General features: G+C 41.6%; 1 protein-coding gene across 5 annotated transcripts in view; it reads right to left on the minus strand.

Annotated features, from left to right (window-relative positions):
- ANKS1A (ankyrin repeat and sterile alpha motif domain containing 1A) overlaps positions 1 to 21,613 on the minus strand; it is a 319,903-nt gene that overhangs the window by 11,611 nt on the left and 286,679 nt on the right. For 2 of the 5 annotated variants that reach the window (XM_037000742.2, XM_037000738.2), the window contains one exon: positions 18,948 to 21,609. The exons of the other annotated variants lie outside the window; for them this stretch is intronic. In XM_037000742.2, the coding sequence (XP_036856637.2) occupies positions 21,606 to 21,609 (4 nt within the window). In that variant the 3' untranslated portion in view covers positions 18,948 to 21,605. Of the gene's footprint in view, positions 1 to 18,947; positions 21,610 to 21,613 lie in introns of those variants that run through there. 5 annotated transcript variants of the gene reach the window in all.

Genomic DNA, 21,613 nt, shown 5'->3' on the forward strand with positions numbered 1-21,613 from the left:
AATACCTGTTCTGCTGAAATCTAGTTCTTTACTAGCTTAAGAGTAATAAAACAGTGACTATAAATAATAAAAGACTTACAATGACAATGGTGAAATATTTGATGAGAGCTTATTGTAAGACAGTTGACATAAGGAAATTCTGATATTTCTGTAACAAAACATTTTGTAACAAAGTTTAGCATTATTCTTTTTGACAGTGCTTTTTAGGTAATTAAGCAGGTATTTATATATTAGATAAATAAGCTAAATTAGCCAAATACTTTCTCCAATGAGAAAAAGTTCCTCTGACATGTTCCAGGGGCCCTCTGGAAAATATCAGAGTTAACTAGAGGTAAAAGTACCTTTTTGAACTTGATTTTGGGAAGTTGTCAGAAGAAAGTTTCTATGGCACTTGCTTAAATAGGATTATAGGTTGCCATGAAGCAATAGTTATTTAACTAGAATGACAACAAAATACCTCAAAGGCAAATAAAGAAGGTTACACAGTTGTTAGCAAACCTTAGCTTTTAGTCTTTTTAATATTAAGATCTTATTTTCTTAAATACTCTGATAACCCATTGAGACTTTAAGCATGAGAAACTGCTTTGATAAAACAATTAGAGAACTTTTTGCAATCTTTCAATATTAGGAGCAGACTAACAGTTAAGAAAACTTTGTCTTTTTAACTGAAAACAAAATTCTAATTTTGCTGTGTACTTGATACCGAGACTCATTTGCTTTAATTTTATATAGTATGACCATATTAAATCCTTCCACAAACTTTCTACAACCTTTTTACATTTAGATTTCTCTTTCTAAATAAACAGCTGTACTTTAGAATAAAGTTACTTTCTTTTGTCAAAAGACACATTCTTTAGTATGCAGAAATGTTTTCCTTATTTCTTTAAGTAGTTTTAATTAGAACTTAAAACCATTAGGTACCTTAATTTTTAGTGAACACTGAGAAGCAGGCTATTGTAAACTGTTACACTAGCATTCTTTAGATTGACAAATTTATGAATATTTTATAATTTCTGTAACTATGCTTTACAGCACAATCTCTCACTAAACATAAAGTATATATTCTTAACTTAGCAAAACTTTAAGGTTTTAAGTTACCACAAAGATTCTCAGGCTGCAGGTAGGTATACACACTGTAACACACAATTAAAAAGGTGTTCACTTGCCACACTTATTTACTTCACTCATTCATAACAACTATGCTAGATTACTTACAAGACCTTTACTGAACATTAGACAAAGCCAAGCCTTTAAGCATTTTATTCTTAAAAGAGTTAGCAGATAACATCAACTTAAATAACCTTAGGTAAACTTAGGCAGCTGATAACCACAAGGACATGCCCACCTCAGTCAAACTCAAATTAGCATTAATGCTTAACATTTTTTATCAGATTTTCTGGAAGTTTTAGAATGCCCAGTTTTCACAAGTGCTTGTTTTTAAATCAATTTTTATTAATACTATCCAGAGGTAGGAAAATATTTTTCATCCATACACCTAGACACACAAAGATACAAACTGAGGTACAATGACTACAGTCAGAAACAATGCCCACACAAAAACATATACATAGACAGACGAACCGATATAAAGACTTGAGTCACTGATACCCAATTGCCTTCCCTCTCTTCAGCTTCCTATTTGTGGCTTCTGGGACCAGAGGGCAGGAGGAGCATGTTCCAGTGGGGTAAGAGGGCGGTGAAAGCAGGAGAGGGGGAGGGGGTGGTGCAGCCACCGGAAGAGGAGAGCAGGACAATGGCATGGTTGAGAATGTAGGACTTTAAGATGGCGGTGACATGTGTGAAGACAAAGGACTTAAAGATGCTGGTGGAGGTGGGGAGGGGATCGCGAGCTGAGGGAGGCAGGCGACTGAGGTCTTCTGGTGGATCTGAAAGGGAAGAAGGACTGAGCAGAGTAAGAGGCTGACAATCTTTAACTGGAGATCAGGCCAGGAGAACCTGAGTCATTGGACACTTAACATAAAGGTCTGGATGGGAGTGCAAAGTCCAAAAAGCCTGCACATATGGGATTTCACTTTACTCTCCGCTCCAGTGGCAATAATTAATCAAATTGGTGAGGGGGTTAAAATTGAAAGTTCCCTCAGGGGGCCAGTGAGATTGATTGTCCAAAGGATACTGAGGCCTGGCCTCAGAACAAAGAAAGACTAGCTTCTATTTGCGAACTTCCCAGGACAAATATAGAGTAGCCAAATTAGAAATGAGACACCATAGTGGGGTCTGAGCCTCTGCTTTTGAGGGCTGGTTCCCCATGTCTGTGCCACTCTCCAACTAATCCTGCTGAGAGGAGTGCCCAGCATCCCAAGCGCACCAAGTCAGGGGAGACGGCCTGGGAGCCCGGGTGAAGGACGTCTCCCCCACCACAGGGCCAGGGGCAGGCCGGATGCCCACAGAGGGTGAGCCGAATGCCCAGGGGCTGGATGCTCCACCTGTATGTACATACCATTTCTAACAGACCAGGTGAAATGGAGTTAGGGAGGGAAACAGACCAGGGGAAACTGAGGGACTCACCAGAAAATAGTCCACGCAGTGGAGATCAGGCTGAGGTCCTGGGTTGGGGCAGGAGGGTGCGGGGCCACCGGTGGTCGGTTGGGGCCCCACACTCACGCTCCCTCCCAGGTTTTGACACCAAATATAAGATAAATTTTAGCTGAAATAAGCAGGTGAAGAGAGGCAACAAAGGGCCAGGTAGTTTATTTGAGTGCAACTCCCGGGTGATGTTCCGCAGTCTGGGTATTACAGGCTGGGGAAGTCACACTGGTCAGGGAGGTGGGGGTTTATAAGGGATTAGGAGGGGGAGGAGTGGGCAAGCTATCCTAGGGGGCGTGGAGAGGTATGATTGGATAAAGGTGACATAATAGACAACTACAAACTTTTTTTCCTTCCAAGAGGGAGGATGCTGACATCCAGGTATTAGTAGGCACATCAGAAGGATGCAATTCAGGAAGAGCTGTCCCCTTTCCATATAAGGCATGGACCTTGGGGTCTGGTCTGTTCTCCCCCTATGGCATCTCTCTGTTCTGTTTGCATGTCCTTGCTTTTCCTTCCTCCAGCCTAACAGTTTTGTTTATAAAACTAGCAGATCCATATTCAGGATTCGTTTTATGTTCTTTGATTCTGTACTTCTTTCAGCCACCTAGGAGCATTTCTCTTAACTTTCTCTTTATCCACCTCTCCTTCATAATGTCTTTGTGGGCAGGACCAACTTTCTGTACAATGTTTTTTTTTAAAATAAATTTTTAAAATTCATTTTTTTATCATTAATCTACAATTACATGAAGAACATTATGTTTATTAGACTGCCCCCTTCAGTAAGTTCCCCCAACAAACCCCATTACAGTCACTGTCCATCAGCGTAGTAAGATGTTGTAGAATCACAACTTGTTTTCTCTGTGTTGCACATTCTTCCCTATGCCCCAAACATTATACATGGTAATAGAAAGGCCACCTTTCTTTTTTGCCACCCTTGTCCCTCCCTTCCCACCCATCCTCCCCAGTCCCTTACCCTTTGGTAACTGTTAGTCCTTTCTTGGGTTCTCTGATTCTGCTGCTGTTTTGTTCCTTCAGTTTTTCTTTGTTCTTATACTCCACATATGAGGGAAATCATTTGGTACTTAGCTTACTCCGCCTGGCTTATTTCACTGAGCATAATACCCTCTAGCTCCATCCATGTTCTTGCAAATGGTACAATTTGTTTTCTTCTTACTGCTGAATAATACTCTATTGTGTATATGTACCATGTCTTCTTTATCCATTCATCTACTGATGGACTCTTAGGCTGCTTCCATTTCTTGGCTATTGTAAATAGTGCTGCAAGAAACATAGGTGTGCATCTGTCTTTTTCAAACTGAGCTGCTGCATTCTTAGGGTAAATTCCTGGGTCAAATGGCATTTCTATTTTGAGCTTTTTGAGGAACCTCCATACTGCTTTCCACAATGTTGAACTAATTTACATTCCCACCAGCACTGTAGGAGGCTTCCCCTTTCTCCACAACCTCGCCAACATTTACCATTGTTGGCCTTTTGGATTGTGGTGATCCTTACTGGTGTGAGGTGATATCTCATTGTGGTTTTAATTTGCATTTCTCTGATGACTTAGCGATGTGGAGCATCTTTTCATGTGTCCGTTGGCCATCTGAATTTCTTCTTTGGAGAACTGTCTGTTCAGCTCTTCTGCCCATTTTTTAATTGGATTATTTGCTTTTTGTTTGTTGAGGTGCGTGAGCTCTTCATATATTTTGGATGTCAACCCTTTATCGGATCTTTTATTTATGAATAAATTCTCTCATTCTGTAAGGTACCTTTTTGTTCTGTTGATGGTGTCCTTTGATGTACAGAAGCTTTTCAGCTTGATATAGTCCCACTTGTTCATTTTTGCTTTTCTTTGCCTTGCCTGGGGAGATATGTTCATGAAGAAGTCGCTCATGTTTATGTCCAAGAGATTTTTCCCTATATTTTTTTCTAAGAGTTTGATGGTTTCATGACTTACATTCAGGTCTTTGATCCATTTCAAATGTACTTTTGTGTGTGGGGTTAGACAGTGATCCAGCTTCATTCTCTTACATGTAGCTGTCCAGTTTTGCCAGCAACATCTGTTGAAGAGACTGTCATTTCCCCATTGTATGTTCATGGCTCCTTTATTATGTATTAATTGAGCATATATGTTTGGGTTAATGTCTGGAGTCTTTCTGTTCCACTGGGCTGTGGCTCTGTTCTTATGCCAGTACCAAATTGTCTTGATTACTGTGGCTTTGTAGTAGAGCTTGAAGTTGGGGAGCAAGATCCACCCCCCCCCCACTTTATTCTTCCTTTTCAGGATTGCTTTGGCTATTCGGGGTCTTTGGTGTTTCCATATGAATTTTTGAACTATTTTTTCCAGTTCGTTGAAGAATGTTTCTGGTAATTTGATAGGGATTGCATCAAATCTCTATATTGCTTTGGACAGGATGGCCATTTTGATGATATTAATTCTTCCTAGCCAAGAGCATGGGATGAGTTTCCATTTGTTAGTGTCCCCTTTAATTTCTCTTAAGAGTGTCTTATAGTTTTTAGGGTATAGGTATTTCACTTCCTTAGTAAGGTTTATTCCTAGGTATTTTATTCTTTTTGATGCTATTGTGAATGGAATTATTTTCCTGATTTCTCTTTCTATTAGTTCATTGTTAGTGTGTAGGAAAGCCACAGATTTCTGTGTGTTAATTTTTTATCCTGCAACTTTGCTGTATTCCAATATCAGTTCTAGTAGTTTTGGAGTGGAGTCTTTAGGGATTTTTATGTACAATATCATATCATCTGCAAATAGTGACAGTTTGAGTTCTTCTTTACCAATCTGGATTCCTTGTATTTCTTTGTTTTGTCTGATTGCTGTGGCTAGGACCTCCAGTACTATGTTGAATAACAGTGGGGAGAGTGGGCATCCCTGTCTTGTTCCCGATCTCAGAGGAAAAGCTTTCAGCCTCTCACTATTCAGTATGATGTTGGCTGTGGGTTTATCATATGTGGCCTTTATTATGTTGAGGTACTTGCCCCCTATGCCCATTTTGTTGAGAGTTTTTATCATGAATGGAGGTTGAATTTTGTCGAATGCTTTTTCAGCATCTATGGAGATGATCATGTGATTTTTGTCCTTCTTTTTGTTTATATGGTGGATGATATTGATGAATTTTTGAATGTTGTACCTTCCTTGCATCCTTGGAATGAATCCCACTCGGTCACGGTGTATGATTCTTTTGATGTATTTTTGAATTCGGTTTGCTAATATTTTGTTGAGTATTTTTGCATCTACATTCATCCTGCATATTGGTCTGTAATTTTCTTTTTTGATGGGGTCTTTGCCTGGTTTTGGTATTAGGGTGATTTTGGCTTCATAGAATGAGTTTGGGAGTATTCTCTCCTTTTCTATTTTTTTGGAAAACTTTAAGGAGAATGGGTATTATGTCATCTCTGTATGTCTGATAAAATTCTGAGGTAAATCCATCTGGCCCGGGGGTTTTGTTCTTGGGTAGTTCTTTGATTACCACTTCAATTTCTTTGCTCATAATTGGTTTGTTTAGATTTTGTGTTTCTTCCTTGGTCAGTCTTGGAAAGTTATATTTTCCTAGGAAGTTGTTAATTTCTTCTAGGTGTTCCAGCTTGTTAGCATATAGGTTTTCATAGTAGTCTCTAATAATTCTTTGTATATCTGTGGGGTCTGTTGTGATGTTTCCTTTCTCATTTCTGATTCTGTTGATGTGTGTTGATTGTCTTTTTCTCTTAATAAGTCTGGCTAGAGGCTTATCTATTTTGTTTATTTTCTTGAAGAACCAGCTCTTGGTTTTATTGATTTTTTCTATTGTTTTATTCTTCTCAATTTTATTTATTTCTTCTCTGATCTTTACTATGTCCCTCTTTCTGCTGAAATTAGGCCTCGTTTGTTCTTCTTTTTGCAATTTTGATAATTGTGACATTAGACTATTCATTTGGGTTTGTTCTTCCTTCTTTAAATATGCCTGGATTGCTATATACTTTCCTCTTAAGACTGTTTTGGCTGCATCCCACAGAAGTTGTGGCTTTGTGTTGTTGTCATTTGTTTCCATATATTGCTTGATCTCTATTTTAATTTGGTTGTTGATCTATTGATTATTTAGGAGCATGTTGTTAAGCCTCCATGTGTTTGTGGGCCTTTTTCCTTTATTTGTACAATTTGGTTCTAGTTTTATTCCTTTGTGGTCTGAAAAGTTGGTTGGTAGAATTTCATTATTTTTTAAATTTACTGAGGCTCTTTTTGTGGCCTAGTATGTAGTCCATTCTGGACAATGTTACATGTGCACTTGAGAAGAATGTGTATCCTGTTGCTTTTGGATGTAGAGTTCTATAGATGTCTATTAGGTCCATCTGTTCTAGTGTGTTGTTCAGTGCCTCTGTGTCCTTACTTATTTTCTGTCCACTGGATCTATCCTTTGGAGTGAATGCTGTGTTAAAGTCTTCTACAATGAATGCATTGCATTCTATTTCCTCCATTAGTTCTGTTAGTATTTGTTTCACATATGCTGGTGCTCATGTGTTGGGTGCATATATGTTTATAATGGTTATATCCTCTTGTTGGACTGAGCCCTTTATCATTATGTAATGTCCTTCTTTATCTCTTGTTACTTTCTTTGTTTTGAAGTCTATTTTGTCTGACACTGGAACTGCAACACCTGCTTTTTTCTCCCTGTTGTTTGCATGAAATACCTTTGCCCATCCCTTGAATTTTAGTCTGTGCATGTCTTTTGGTTTGAGGTGAGTCTCTTGTAAGCAGCATATAGATGGGTCTTGTTTTTTTATCCATTCTGTGACTCTATGTCTTTTGATTGGTGCATTCAGTACATTTACATTTAGGGTGATTTTCAATAGGTATGTACTTATTGCCATTGCAGGCTTTAGATTCGTGGTTACCAAAGGTTCAAGGTTAATTTCCTTACTATCTAAGAGTCTAACTTAACTCACTTAGTATGCTTTTACAAACATAACCTAAAGCTTCTTTTCTGTTTCTCCTCCTTTTTCTTCCTCCTCCATTCTATTTATATTAGGTATCATATTCTGTACTTTTTGTCTATCTCTTCTTTGACTTTGAGGATAGTTAATTTAATTTTACATTTGCTAAGGAATTAGCTTTTCTACTTTCTTTTCTGTGGTTTTATTTCCTCTGGTGACAGCTATTCAACCTTAGGAACACTTCCATCTATAGCAGTCCCTCCAAAATAGACTGTAGAGATGGTTTGTGGGAGGTAAATTCTCTCAGCTTTTGCTTATCTGAAAATTGTTCAATCCCTCCTTCAAATTTAAATGATAATCTTGCTGGATAAAGTAATCTTGGTTCCAGGCCTTTCTGCTTCATGGCATTAAATATATCATGCCACTCCCTTCTCACCTGTAAGGTTTCTGCTGAGAAGTCTGATATTAGCCTGATGGGCTTTCCTTTGTATTTGATCTTATTTCTGTCTCTGGCTGCTTTTAACAGTCTGTCCTTATCCTTGATCTTTTCCATTTTAATTACTATGTGTCTTGGTGTTGTCTTCCTTGGGTCCCTAGTGTTGGGAGATCTGTGTATCTCCATGGCTTGAGAGACTATCTCCTTCCATAGACTGGGGAAGTTTTCAGCAACTACCTCCTCAAAGACACTTTTTATCCCTTTCTCTCTCTCTTCTGGTATCCCCATAATGCGAATATTGTTCCATTTGGGTTGGTCACACAGTCCTCTCAATATTCTTTCATTCTTATCCTTTTTTCTCTCTGTGCCTCAGCTTCTTTGTATTCCTCTTCTCTAGTTTCTATTTCATTTATCATCTCCTCCACTGTATCCAACCTGCTTTTAATAGCCTGCATTGTGTTCTTTAATGATTGGATCTCTGACCTGAATTCATTCCTGAGTTCTTGGATGTCTTTCTGTGCCTCCATTAGCATGTTGATGATTTTTATTTTGAACTCCCTCTCAGGAAGAGTCACGAGGTTCATATCATTTAAGTCTTTCTCGGGAGTTGTATTAACAATTTTACTCTGGACTAGGTTTCTTTGGTGTTTCATGTTTGTATATGGTGCCCTCTAGTGTCCAGATGCTCTATTCTGGAGCTGCTCAGCCCCTGAAGCAATGTCGGGGGTTGCAGGGGAGAGGTACTGGTGCCTGGGGGTAGGAAAGAGCTGTTCCGGGCCTTCTGGCTCCTGTGCCTGTCTCCACTGCCTTAACCAGTGGGCCGAGCACATAGGTATACACTTTTGTCCCAGAGCAGCCGGATATGGATCCCTGCTTTCCAGAAGCAGTCGGAATCCCAGTCTCCCCAGGAACTCTGCCTGTCCCAGCTTTCCAACCCCGTAATCAGAAGAGTATGATGAAAGCACCATGAAATGTAGGTTTGTGCTCCCAGAGGAGATCTCGGAGCTAGGTATTCAGCAGTCCCAAGCCTTCCACTCCCTCCCTGCTCTGTTTCTCTTCCTCCCCCTGGTGAGCTGTGGTGGGGGAGGGGCTCGGGTCCCCCAGAGCCACAGCTCTGGTACATTACCCACTTACGTGAGGTCTGCCCTTTTCTCCAGGTGTGTGCAGTCTGACACTGTCCTCTTCCCTGTTGCTCTCTCAGGATTAGTTGTGCTAACTATATTTTCTAATTGTATCCAGTTTTAGGAGGAAGCCTCTGTCTCTCCTCTCATGCTGCCATCTTTAATCCTGTTTAAGTAATCTTTTTAATAGGCAGAAATTTAATAGCACACAAGTTTTTGATCTTTGCTTTGTCCTTGGGAGCTAGATACTGGATAGTCGCCCCCTTCTGAAACAAAATGAAACAGGTTTCCTAATCTCTAGGTGCGTGGGTAGGTTAGTGACATCTCAGTTAACTTAGAACTTTAGTGAGTAGAGTGTAGGGCCACTGTTTCTCCTGGCAAGTTGTCTGCCCTTTCCCAACTCACTGTCTTTTCCTGCTCACACATCAGCAGATCCATTTGTTTCTCAGATGCCATTTGGTTCTTGGTGTGCAGTGGTCTCTGTTAGACCTTCCTGGAGGCCTTACTGTCATTGAGGCAGAACTAGTAGAACTGGGCCAAAAGTTTGTCGACCTGACACATTACAATTGGCAGGTGTTTGGCCCTTACTACATGGAGATCCTAAAAACCCTCATCACCCCAGCCCAGGCACTGGAAACTGAAGTGGAGTCTCTTTGATAGCACCAGCTCCAAGCCCTGGCACTTTGGACCCAGGAGAGAAGCCCATCATTTTCCTGGGGTGACACACCAGTGGCCACCAGAGCAGCAAGCCCTTCTTCCCTCCTGCAGCAAGTACACCAGCACCATAGTGATGAAGCATGTAAACACCAACTGGCCCAAACTCATTCACTAATAAACTCCTGAACTGCAAGCAAACCTCCACTCTTCCTGTACTGCAGCTGTGGCCAGGTTCCCAACTAGGAGAGAAGCCAGCAGGTCCCCAGTTTTTCCTCTACTGGTTAGGTGCTCTCTTTAGCATACAGAGCTGAGAAGCCAAGATGCCCAGGTGCTAGCATTACTTTCTGTAAGGGTAAAGCATTTCTCTGAGGGCTCTGAGAACTCTCAGTATATCCAAAATGTGAGTACAAGGGCATCTCTGGAAGTCAGAAACTTGTTTTGTTCAGTTCACTTCAGGATTGGGCATGGTTGAAAGAAGTTACTAGAAACCTCATTTCCAGGATGAGGTTCTTCTGAAGGTTTTAAATGATGCAACAAGAAGTCAAGAAATAGTAAGACCCTCCATCTTCCTTTTCTGTTACAAGGTCTGAAGCAGTGTGCAAACTGGGGCTGGATGAAATGGGTGTTGCTGCTAGCAAGTGTTCTGTTAAGGACGGGGTTCACAGGGTTTGTGGGGTTCCTCTCAAGTGTTCAGAGTTCAGGCTTGGACAGGTAGGTCTGAGCTGACTGACTTGGATCAAGTTTATCCTTGGTCTTGTTGACTAGCTGAGGAAGCTTCTTGTTCCCTCATCTCTAAGCTTAGAATACCCTGTTCCTCCTGACAGGTGGAGCAGCTTCAGCTTCCATCCTTCCTGCGACTTCCGCTCTAGGACTCTAATTGGCAGTTGTAGCTGTGAGCTCCGTGGGCATCACAAATGAGGGAGATTCTAGGAGGGACATGGGATTATGGAGAGCCAGCATGTCATTCTCAAGCTGACTGTGGCAGACCAGCCCCAACATAGTATGGCTGAGTAAGGAAAGTGTTCCATTTAGATTTGGCCCTTTTGAAATAATGGAGAAGAGGAAATGGAAATACACTTATGTACTCTAAAGGTAGGTGGAAGAGAAACAGTGTTCTCACCATTTCAGGAGATGGAAGGAGCTAAATATAACACACTTAATCTAGGAAAACAACAGAAAGGGGATTTGAGTTTCATTAGCCCAGGGTCTCCTATTAATTGACTTCCTTTTTACAGAGTAGAACCTGGATGGGTGACACAGCAAGGTCAGTGGTGTGACTTTTACTCTGACCAGAAAAAGGGGAATGTTTAATAAACAGGCTCATCTAGATGGATTCTCTGATTGGCATTGGTTAATTTGAATTTTTAAAAAAATCCACATTTTGGAAGCCTCATTATCTTACACACAGAAAGTGCTCTGAAGGGATTCTTATGAAGAGGACTGTATGGTTGGTAGGTACAGACACTGGGCTGACAATAAAATCTTGCTTTGTACTTCATAACTAAAGCTGGAATGGCTGATTTCTTAGAAATTTTGAGTTGGTTTTCTTGTTTCCACATGGAGGAATCCTGGGATTCCTGACCTAAACAAGGAAAGATAGCTGCATTCAATCCTGCCCAATTTAAAATTGTGATAAAGCACACAATATAAAACTTAACTTTAGTGACATTTTGTAACATCCACAGTGTTGTGCCACTATCAGCACTCTATTTCCAGAGCATTTTTATCACCACGAAAGGAAATCCCATACTCATCAATCTGTTGCTTTTCATTCTCCCTCCTGGCCCCTTGTAACCGCTAATCTGCTTATTGTTTCATGGATTTTCTGATTCTAGGTAAATGGAGTCATATAGTAGAGGCCTTTTATGACTGTTTTATTAGTATGCTTTTAAGATTCATCTTGCAGCATGTATCAATACTTCATTCTTTTTATAGCTAAATAATATTCCATTATATGAATATACTATATTTTGTCCATTCGTTAGTTGAAGGACATTTGGTTTTTACCTTTGGGCTTTTGTGAATATTGCTACAATGAGTATTTGTGGATTGTACAAGTTTTTGTTTGAACACTTATTTTCAATGCTTTAGAGTACATTATACCCAGGAATGGAATTGGTGGGTTGAGTGGTAATTCTGTTTGATTTACTGGGAAACCACTAACCTGTTTTCCACAGTGGCTGCACCATTTTTACATTCCCACCAGCATTGTACAAGGGTTCCAATTTCTTACACTTTCACCAACACTTGTTATTTTCCTTTTTAAACAATTAAAGGCATCTTAGTGGGTGTGAATTGGAATCTCACTGTGGTTTTGATTTGCATGTCCCTAATGGCTAGTGATGTTGAGCATCTTTTCATGTGCTTATTGGACATTTGTGTATCTTTAGAGAAATGTCTGTTTTAGACCTTTGCCTATTTTTGAATTGGGTTGTTGTTGATTTCTAAGAGTTCTTTATATATTCTGGATAGCAGACCCTTGTCAGATATATGGTTTACAAACATTTTCTCTCATTCTGTGAATAGTCTTTTCATTTTCTTGATAGTGTCCTTTGTGCAAAAGTTTTAATTTTTATGAAGTTCAGCTTATCGGGTTTTCTTTTTATGGATTGCACTTTTGGTGTCAAGGCTCAGAAGTCTCTGCCAAGCCCTAGCTCCCAAATATTTTCACCTATGTTTTTTGCTAAAAGTTTTATAGTTTTATGTTTTACATTTAAGTCTGTGGTCCATTTTGAGTTAATTTTTGTATGAGGTATGAAACTTAGGTTGAGGTACTTTCTTCTCTTTTTACATATGGATGTCCATTTATCACAGCCTCATTTGTTGAAAGGCTCTCTCTCCTGCAATGAGTGGCTTTGCACCTAGTAAGTTGGGCATATTTGTCTGGGGAGTTCTCTACTCTATTCCATTTATCTATAGGAATGTCTCTCTGCCATATAATGCAGTACTGATTACTGTAGCTATATAATAAGTTCTTGAAATTGGGGAGACTGATTCCTCCCATTTTATTCTTTTTTTTCAAAGTCTTCTTTTAAAAGCTGTTCTGGTTCCTTTGCCTTGCCATAGACTAATCTACAAAAAAAGACCTTGTTGGGATTTTGATAGGTATTTCATAAACCTGTGTATTCATTTAGGGAGGATTCACATTTTACTATGTTGATTATTATAATCCATGAATATAATGTGTCTGACCAGTTTAGATCTTGAGTTTTTTCATTAACACTGTGTAGATTTCATCATACTATAACTGTGGTCCTGAGCATGTATTAGATTTACACTTAAGGATTTCATTTTTTTGAGTAATTATAAATGGTGTTTTATTTTTAATTGTGGTGTCCACATGTTCATTTTTTATAAATAAAATTTATTTTTGTATGTTTATATCCTGTGACCTTGTTTAACTCACTTATTAATTCTAATAGGTTTTTCTTTTTTTGTAGATTCCTTGGAATTTTCTCCATAGTCAATCATGTAATTTACAAATATGGAGTTTTATTTCTTTTCTAATATGAATGACTTTTATTTCCTTTTCTTGCCTTAGTGCACTGGTTAGAACTCCTAGCACTTTTAAGACTGGTAGTGGAATTCTTTCCTTGTTTCTTGTCTTATGGGGAAAACATTTGTCTTTCACTATCAAATATAATAATGTTGGTTGTAGGTTTTTGTAGATGCTCTTTATCAAGTTGAAGAAGTTCCGCTCTGTATTAGTTTCCTGCTGCTACTATAACCAAGTGCCACACATTTAGTGCCTTGAGACAATCTAAGTATATTATCTACATTCAGGATATGAAAAATCCACAGTGGGTCTTATGGGCTATAATAAGTTGTAGGCAGAGCTTCACAAGACTCTAGGGCATACTACTTTGTTATGGGTGCTATAACAAATTCCCACAAACTGAGTGCTTAACAAAAATAAAAATATACTCTCTTATAGTTCTGGAGGCCAGAAATCAGAAATCAGTTTGATTGAGCTGAAATCAAAGTGTTGGCAGGCTGTATTCCCTCTGGAGGCTCTGTGAGAAAATCTGTTACTTGCCTTTTCCAGCTTCTAGTGGCTGTTGGCAATTCTTGACTTGTGGCCATGTTGCTTCAGTCTCTACCTTTGTGGTCAATGGAGATCACGTAGTTCTCTTATGTGTGTATCTGATTTCCCTCTGACTCTCATAAGGATAGTTGTGATGGGATTTAGGGCCCATCCACATAATCTGGGATAATCTTCCCATCTCAAGATCCTTAATCATGTAGGAAAAGATCCCTTTTCCTTACAAGGTGATTGCTATGGTGAATTGAGTCCACTTTCCCCCACCCCCCTTCTAAAATTCATACGTTGAAATCCTAACCCCCAGTGCCTCAGAATATGACCTTATTTGAAAATAAGGTCATTGAAGATTGTAATTAGTTAACATGAAGTCACACTGGAGTTGGATGCTTCCCTAATCCAGGTCTGACTGTGTCCTTATGAAAAGACATGTGCTATATAAAGAGACAGATACATACAGAGGTATAATAATGTAAACACTCAGGGAAAATGCCACCTACAAGCCAAGGGACATCGGAGGCTGCCAGAAGCTGGAAAAAAGATATGGAACAGATTCTCCCTCATAGTCCTCAGAAGGAACCAATGCTACTGCCACTGATTTTGAACTTTTAGCTTTCAAAAAAAAAAACAAATTTTTTTGAGCTGCTCAGTTTGTGGTGCTGTTATGACCAGATGGAGGCCTTGCCTATGGCAGCTACAAACACAAAGCACAGAGGCTTACACCTGTGTGCTTGGCCCACTGGTTCTGACAGTGGAGACAGGCACTGCAGTCAGGAAGCAGGAAACAGCTTTCCTCCCCCAAGGCAGCAGCGCCGCTCCCCTGCAAACCCCCAACATCACTCCAAGGGCTGAGCAGCTCCAGAGACTAGAGCTTCTGGACACTTTAGGGCGCCATATACAAATATGAAATGTCAAAGGAATCTGGTTCAACCCAAAATCTCACAAACCCCAGAAAAAGGCCCAAGTGAAACTGAACTCACCAGTCTTTCTAAGAGTTTTCAAAATAAAAATCATAAACATGCTCATGGAGGTACAGAAAAATATTCAAGAATTCAGGGACGAATTTAGGATGGAGATTCATTAAGAAACTCCATATCTGAAATGAAACATACAATGGAGGAATTTAAAAGCAGATTAGATGTAGTGGAAGAGAGAGTAAATGTAATAGAAATTAGAGAACAGAACTATAAAGCAACTGAGGCACAGAGAGAAAAAAAGGATCTCTAGGAATGAAAGAATACTGAGAGAACAGTATGACCAATCCAAACGGAACAATATTTGTATTATAGGGGAACCAGAGAAGAAGACAGAAAGGGACAGAAAGTGTCTTTGAGGAAGTAATTGCTGAAAACATCCCCAATCTGGGGAAGAAGATAGTCTCTCAGGCCATGGAGGTGCACAGATCTCCCAACATAAGAGACCCAAGGAGGACAACACGAAGACATACAATCATTAAAATGGTAAAGATCAAGGATAAGGCAGACTTTGAAAAGTGGCTAGAGAAAAAAGATCACATAAAAAGGAAAACCCATCAGGCTATCATCAGACTTCTCAACAGAAACCTTACAGGCCAGAAGGGAGTGGCGTGATATATTTAATGCAATGAAACAGAAGGGCCTCAAACCAAGAATACTCTACCTGGTAAGATTATCATTTAAATTTGAAGGAGGGATTAAACAATTTTCAGATAAGCAAAAAGCTGAGAGAATTTACCTCCCACAAACCACCTCTTCAGTGTATTTTGGAGGGACTGCTATAGATGGAAGTGTTCCTAACGCTAAATAGCTGTCTACAGGGGAAATAAAACCACAGTAAAGAAAGTAGAACAATTAATTACTAAGCAGATGCAAAATCAAATCAACTACCCCCAAAGTCAATCAAGGAACAGAGTACAGAATATGATATCTAATATATAAAGAATGGAGGTGGAAGAAAAGAGGAGGAAAAAAAAGAACCTTTAGCTTGTGTTTGTAATACCATACTAAGGGAGTTAAGTTAGACTGTTAGATAGTATGGGAATTACCGTTGAACCTTTGGTAACCACGAATCTAAAGCCTGTAATGGCAATGAGTACATACCTATCGATAATCACCCTAAATGTAAATGGTCTGAATGCACCAATCAAAAGACATAAGAGTCACTGAATGGATAAAAAAACAAGACCCGTCTATATGCTGCCTACAAGAGACTCAACTTTAAACCCAAAGACATACACAGACTGAAAGTAAAGGGATGGAAAAAGACATTTCATGCAACAAAGAGGGAGAAAAAAGCAGGAGTTGCAGTACTTGTATCAGACAAAATAGACTTAAAAACAAAAAAGTAACAAGAGGCAAAGAAGGACATTACATAATGATAAAGGGCTCAGTCCAACAAGAGCATATAACCATTATAAATATATATGCACCCAACACAGGAGCACCTACATATGTGAAACAAATACTAACAGAATTAAAGGGGGAGATAGAATGCAATGCATTCATTTTAGAAGATTTCAACACACCACTCTCTCCAAAGGACAGATTAACCAGACAGAAAATGAGACAGAGGCAATGAACAACATATTAGAACAGATGGACCTAACAGACATCTACAGAACTCTACATCTAAAAGCAACAGGATACACATTCTTCTCAAGTGCACATGGAACATTTTCAAGAATAGATCATATACTAGGCCACAAAAAGAACCTCAGTAAATTAAAAAAGATTGAAATTGTATGAACCAGCTTCTCAGACCATAAAGGTATGAAACTAGAAATAAATTATACAAAATGAAAAAGCCCACAAACACATGGAGGCTTAATAACATTGCTCCTAAATAATCAATGGATCAATGACCAAATAAAAACAGATCAGAAATGATTGATTTGTAAATAGTTGAATAACCTTTAAAAATGGATTCAGTTTTGTAACTGGAAAGACCTTTCTCATATCAAGGTTATGGGGCAAAAGCATCTCCCTTTTTCTTCTAGCTTTGAAGTTTATTTTTTTAGCATTTAAATATGTGAGCCATCTGGAATTTACTTTGGTTTAAGTGGGAATAAGAATCTCCTTGCACTGTTACCACCACCCCCTTACTAGTTGTCCCAGCTCCATTTACTGGATAATAAATATTTTGTGGTAAAGAAATCTTTACTTGGTAAGTGCTTGTTTATAATAGTGTTCCTAACAGCTCAGTCCTGAAAAAACAGCGGTCAGACCTGTTCTCCTTGGGTGTTAGCTGATGAACTGGTGCTGTATGAGCCACACAGTTTGAATTCCATGACATGCTGGGAGACCTGCCTGTCCTCATGTGCTGCGATTCAGGTGGGACCTGATGCCCTTTAGATGTAGGAAGCCAGAGGCAGCCAAGGCTGACAGGAACAAAGTGCTTGTTTGCAAAATTCTGCCTCTTCAGCCTGGTCACTGCGAAAGGGTGATTTCTGTCGGCCTACAGTAGTAATGCCTCAGCTACCTGGGTTCCTGGATCACAGAATAACTGTGAAGGGGGCACTGGTGAGGATGAGAGGGAGCATAACAGAAATGGGTCCTTGACTAGGGGAGAGAAGTGCAGGGAAGATGCCTGTGAGGTCATCATGCTGCATTCTAAGACATCAGACCAGAAGGCAGCGCTTGACTCCTGGTAGCTTTCTGCCTCCAGGTCCTGCAGAGACCTACTGACTAGCAGATGTCAGGAGGGGGAAAGGCAAGGTGTGGAGATGGGCTGGACGGATGCAGTCCTGTTGGGTGTGTCCCTTCCACTCCTTTGAGACTGCCCCCGCCCACTCCTCCTCCTGGTCCTTCCATTCTCCCTTTTCTGGTCAACTCTGGTTCTCATTTGGCCAGGCAGAACATGCCTGTGGCTCAGAATGGCAGGTCCAGGTGCCCAGCGTTAAATGGTCTGTCTCCCTACCCACCCGGCCACCAAGGCACAATCAGCATTGTGGTCCTCAGTTGGGCAGCATGAGTGAGTCACATGTAAGGTTTATGAGTGATACCAAAAGGGACTCTGACAGTGGCCGTGTGTCCTGGTACCTTGTTCCAGAGGAACTGTGATGCTAAGTATGACCAGACTCTTCTCTTCTGGCTGTTAGGTTTCTTCTACCTAGGAAAGACTGCCAAAGTCAGAGAGCAAAGGGGTGTGAGGATGATGAACCCCTTAGTCTGGAAGGCTCCATGACTGGACTTAAAACTCTACTTTCCCAATTTCAATGCAATTTGGCCTAAGAAGCTGTAATTGTGTTTTGGCCCTCTCTGCCATGAGCCAGCCAGGTTAAGAGAAAATCGTTTCCTTGTTCTTGGCCTTATTTTCTTCTCAAATACAATTGGGCATTAGATTACATCAGTGATTTTCTCTTTTAAAGCCCTTTGACAAATAGAATGTTTCCCAGAAATTCCTGAGTAAGAGTGCTCAGTGCTAGCGGGTGTGGGGCCAGGAGCTCTGAGGGCAGCCTGAAGCCACTGCACTAGATGGTCTCTAAGGTCCTCTTCAGCGGGCCTAGGCAGGAGTCTTAACCTACCTGAGCCTGTTTCTTTATAAGTAGAGACAATAATACCCAGAAAGTGTGAGGGCTAAGAAGATGGTTGCCTATACAGTGCGAGCAGGGTTTGGAACACAGGGGTTCAGTCAGTGAGAGGGCCATTAGTGTCATCCGTGCCTTCCCGAACCCTCCTTTAAATGCCAGCCCAGGCACCACCCCTACCTTCCCTGCCACCTAGCTCTAGGAGTTCCCCATCCCTCTGACTCCCCACAGTCCTGGGGCTGTCTTGGGGGACTCACAGTATTGCTCTGGGCCAGTAGCTAGCATGTATGTCTGAAACAACCTCCGCAATCAAACTAAGTTCCTAAAGGGAGACATTTTCCTACCACAGCTCTTGATCCTCCACACTGCCTTATACACACATATTCAATAAATGTCTGTGGGTGACCAGCCCAGATGAGGATACGGAGGAGCTACAGCCATAACCAGAAATGTGGCCCTTAATTAGTATTCAGATGTTCCAAATGAGGGAAGGGGAATCACAGGGCCCTTGCAACTAAATGGGCTTAACCCTAACTGACAATCCCTAGCAGCTTCCTGTTGAGGAGTAACAAATTCAATGACAGAGCAAATTCCCAAGTTCATTCTAGCCAAACAGAGCAGGATCCTCATCACTGACCCGGCCAGCATCTAGCCTGTGCCTGCACTCCTGCCAGAAAATAAGACACTTTCCAAATCAAAGACTCCAAAAAGTAAGGCTGGTTTCATGTTGCTTGTCATTTATTAATTCAGTGTGTTCTAAGTTGCACAGTTATGAAAGTAACAAAACCAAAGCTGGAAGCCCAAGAATATTTACACTCTCTCTCATGTAGTGAGGTCAGTCTATGGTGTTGCACACATTGGTTATACTTGGTACCACAAGATGTAATTCAGACCAAATCAGACAGATTAACAATTGTATGTACAGTAAAATAAGAGGGAATTCATTCAAGTATCAAAATACAGAGACGAGGATTAAATAACATTTTATTACAATTCAGTCCCACTGCCACACCATTAGCAGCAACACTTTTGTGAACTGCATCTCCTGACATTCTGCAGGCCTGGGCATCTCGAAAACCGAGGTCAGCCAGCTTTCTAACACCCTGACAGCTCCAACTGTGCTAGCCGCCTGCTCCACTAGAGGCTTCTCAAGGAACCCCACCTCTGGAACCTGATGCTACAGGCCCAGGGGCAGGGGGCAATGGCAGAGCCCATCATGAGGAAGTCCTGCTGCTCAGAGAAGCTGGCAAGCAGAAAGCCCATGGCCAGTGGCAGGTACTGACCTCATTGCAAGTCCCACCTAATCAGGCTCCTGCCCAGTTCAGGAACACGGTGACAGGATTTGCCACATTGTCTGACCTGCGCTCAGAAGCAGGGGCTTTTCCACTTGAAGCCTGTCCTTAAAGTTACACTATTCCTTTGTATGGAAGGGAGAGTACCTGCCCTGAAGAGGAGCAAAAGAGAAAGAAAGCCCCAGTCCCTTCCTTTCTTGACGACTCAGAAATAAGCCAATCTCAAAACAAAACCCAGGGCCAGGGCAGATCAGGCAAAGCTTTCCCATATGAAAACACCCTGAATAAATAAAGACATAGCAGCTTCAAGGGGAGGAAACACCTATATATGATTAATACAAACACAAAATGACAGCGTGAGGAGCTCGTCGTAGTGTCTACCCAGTTTTCTTTTTGGATCTACCATCTACCAAGAGAGGCCTACTTGGGTAAGAGCTGGTCTTCCTCAGGAGGACAGCACCGGCGCTGCACTGCACAGGGTGCCTGGTCAATTCTGAGAAATTGGGGGCTGAATACTGCATGGTGGGAGCTGACTAGAAGCCTCACTGGCCCTAGAAGCAGGAAGTGAAGTCAAACTTTCAGGTGTCAAGGCCCTTGTTTAGTACTGCTGAGTGGACAGTAACTTGCCCCTACTCCAGAGGGGAAGTGACCCCTAGGGCCTATGATGCCAGCTGGACAGCTCAGCAGAGAGGAGCCCCACAGGGCCCAGCCTCCAGCTTTCAATTTCTGGCCAACCACAGGGGTTGTGAATGTGCCCAGGAACACTCCCCCTACATATAACATAAGTATCGCTGAAGCCTGGCATAATGCTGCTGGGACCAGACTGCCCTGTGCCAGCCAAGCTTGCAGGCTGTGGGATTACCCATGGCGGAAAGGCTCCTTTCTGCTCCCTACTCCGGCTCTGCCTCTCGGCCTCACAGGAATCAACTCCTCTGTTTCTACTGTACTCCAAGAAGGAGAACACAGTTAAAAAGTGAAGCAATTTAAGTGACAGTAGTGCACTAGGACGCCAGCCTGCCCTGAAGGCCATGTCGTGGGAAAATCAAATTGACTGTTGCCTTATTTAGCCTCCTGTACACTTGGAGCCAGGAAGGAGCCCAGCAGCTGGAAATACAAGTCAAACCAATAATTCAGAGTATCAAAGTGAGTCCTATCAAAGTGAGCCCTGATTAGACAGATCACAAGTTGGCAGGTAGCAGTCTTAGTGGACCTACCCATTAATGCCCAAAACAAAGCTGCTTTTTCTCCTGACTTGACTCAGGCAGTCTGAGGTCGCCAGAGAGCTTGTGGGCCAGGCAGCCCAGGGCAGGGCTCTGACTACCACCAGGTCAGAGACTGAGCAGCGGACCAGAGCTCCAGCACGGCTCAGACTTCATGGCACCAGGGGCTGCTTGCTCATCTCCTTGGCCCCTGGGCCTTCACATTTGGAATCCAGAAATGGACCAGAGGCCTCTGCCTTTCCCAGGTGTCTCTCAAGCTGTGCTGACTGCAGGGGCTGTGTCCACCTCTCGATGGGGACAAGAAGCTGTGCAGTTCATGAGAACAGCAGCTAATGTGTGGGTTTGAAAAGCAGACTGACTAATAACCTACTCAGTGCTGTCCCTCGTGTGGATGCTTTCAGTTCTCATAGGCCACTGCCTTTTCTTCAGACCTACCAGCCCATGTCAGGACCCCATCCTCAGGACAGAGGGCTGGAGAGACTGGCCTTTTGGCCAGTCTCAGGATCCCTGTGCTCTGACCCTATGGCCGTTTGTCTAAAGATTGCCAGTTTAACCTAGAGGTTTGAGCCAAGTGTTAAAAGTTCATTTTATAAAAATGCGTTTTTCTATTAAAAATGTGTTCTGGACAAGTCACTTCTTGACCCTCTAGAGCTCAGTTTCATCAGCTAGAGGCCTGGAGCACAGCCAGGGCAGGGCTTGCTCTGTAAGCCCTGGTGGCGGCAGGCCCAGGCCAGGCAGCCCAGAGGAGCTCCTACAGGCAGAGGTGGGGCCTGGATCTTCAGAGCTGCGGATGAGACGCTGGTGGCAGCGACGGGAGCCTGTGCTCCCCACGTCTGTTTCCGCAGCACGTTTGGTTCCTCAGTGGCTCAGCTTG

The sequence above is a fragment of the Manis javanica genome, chromosome 16 (assembly GCF_040802235.1).
Source record: "Manis javanica isolate MJ-LG chromosome 16, MJ_LKY, whole genome shotgun sequence".
Lineage (NCBI taxonomy): Eukaryota > Metazoa > Chordata > Mammalia > Pholidota > Manidae > Manis > Manis javanica.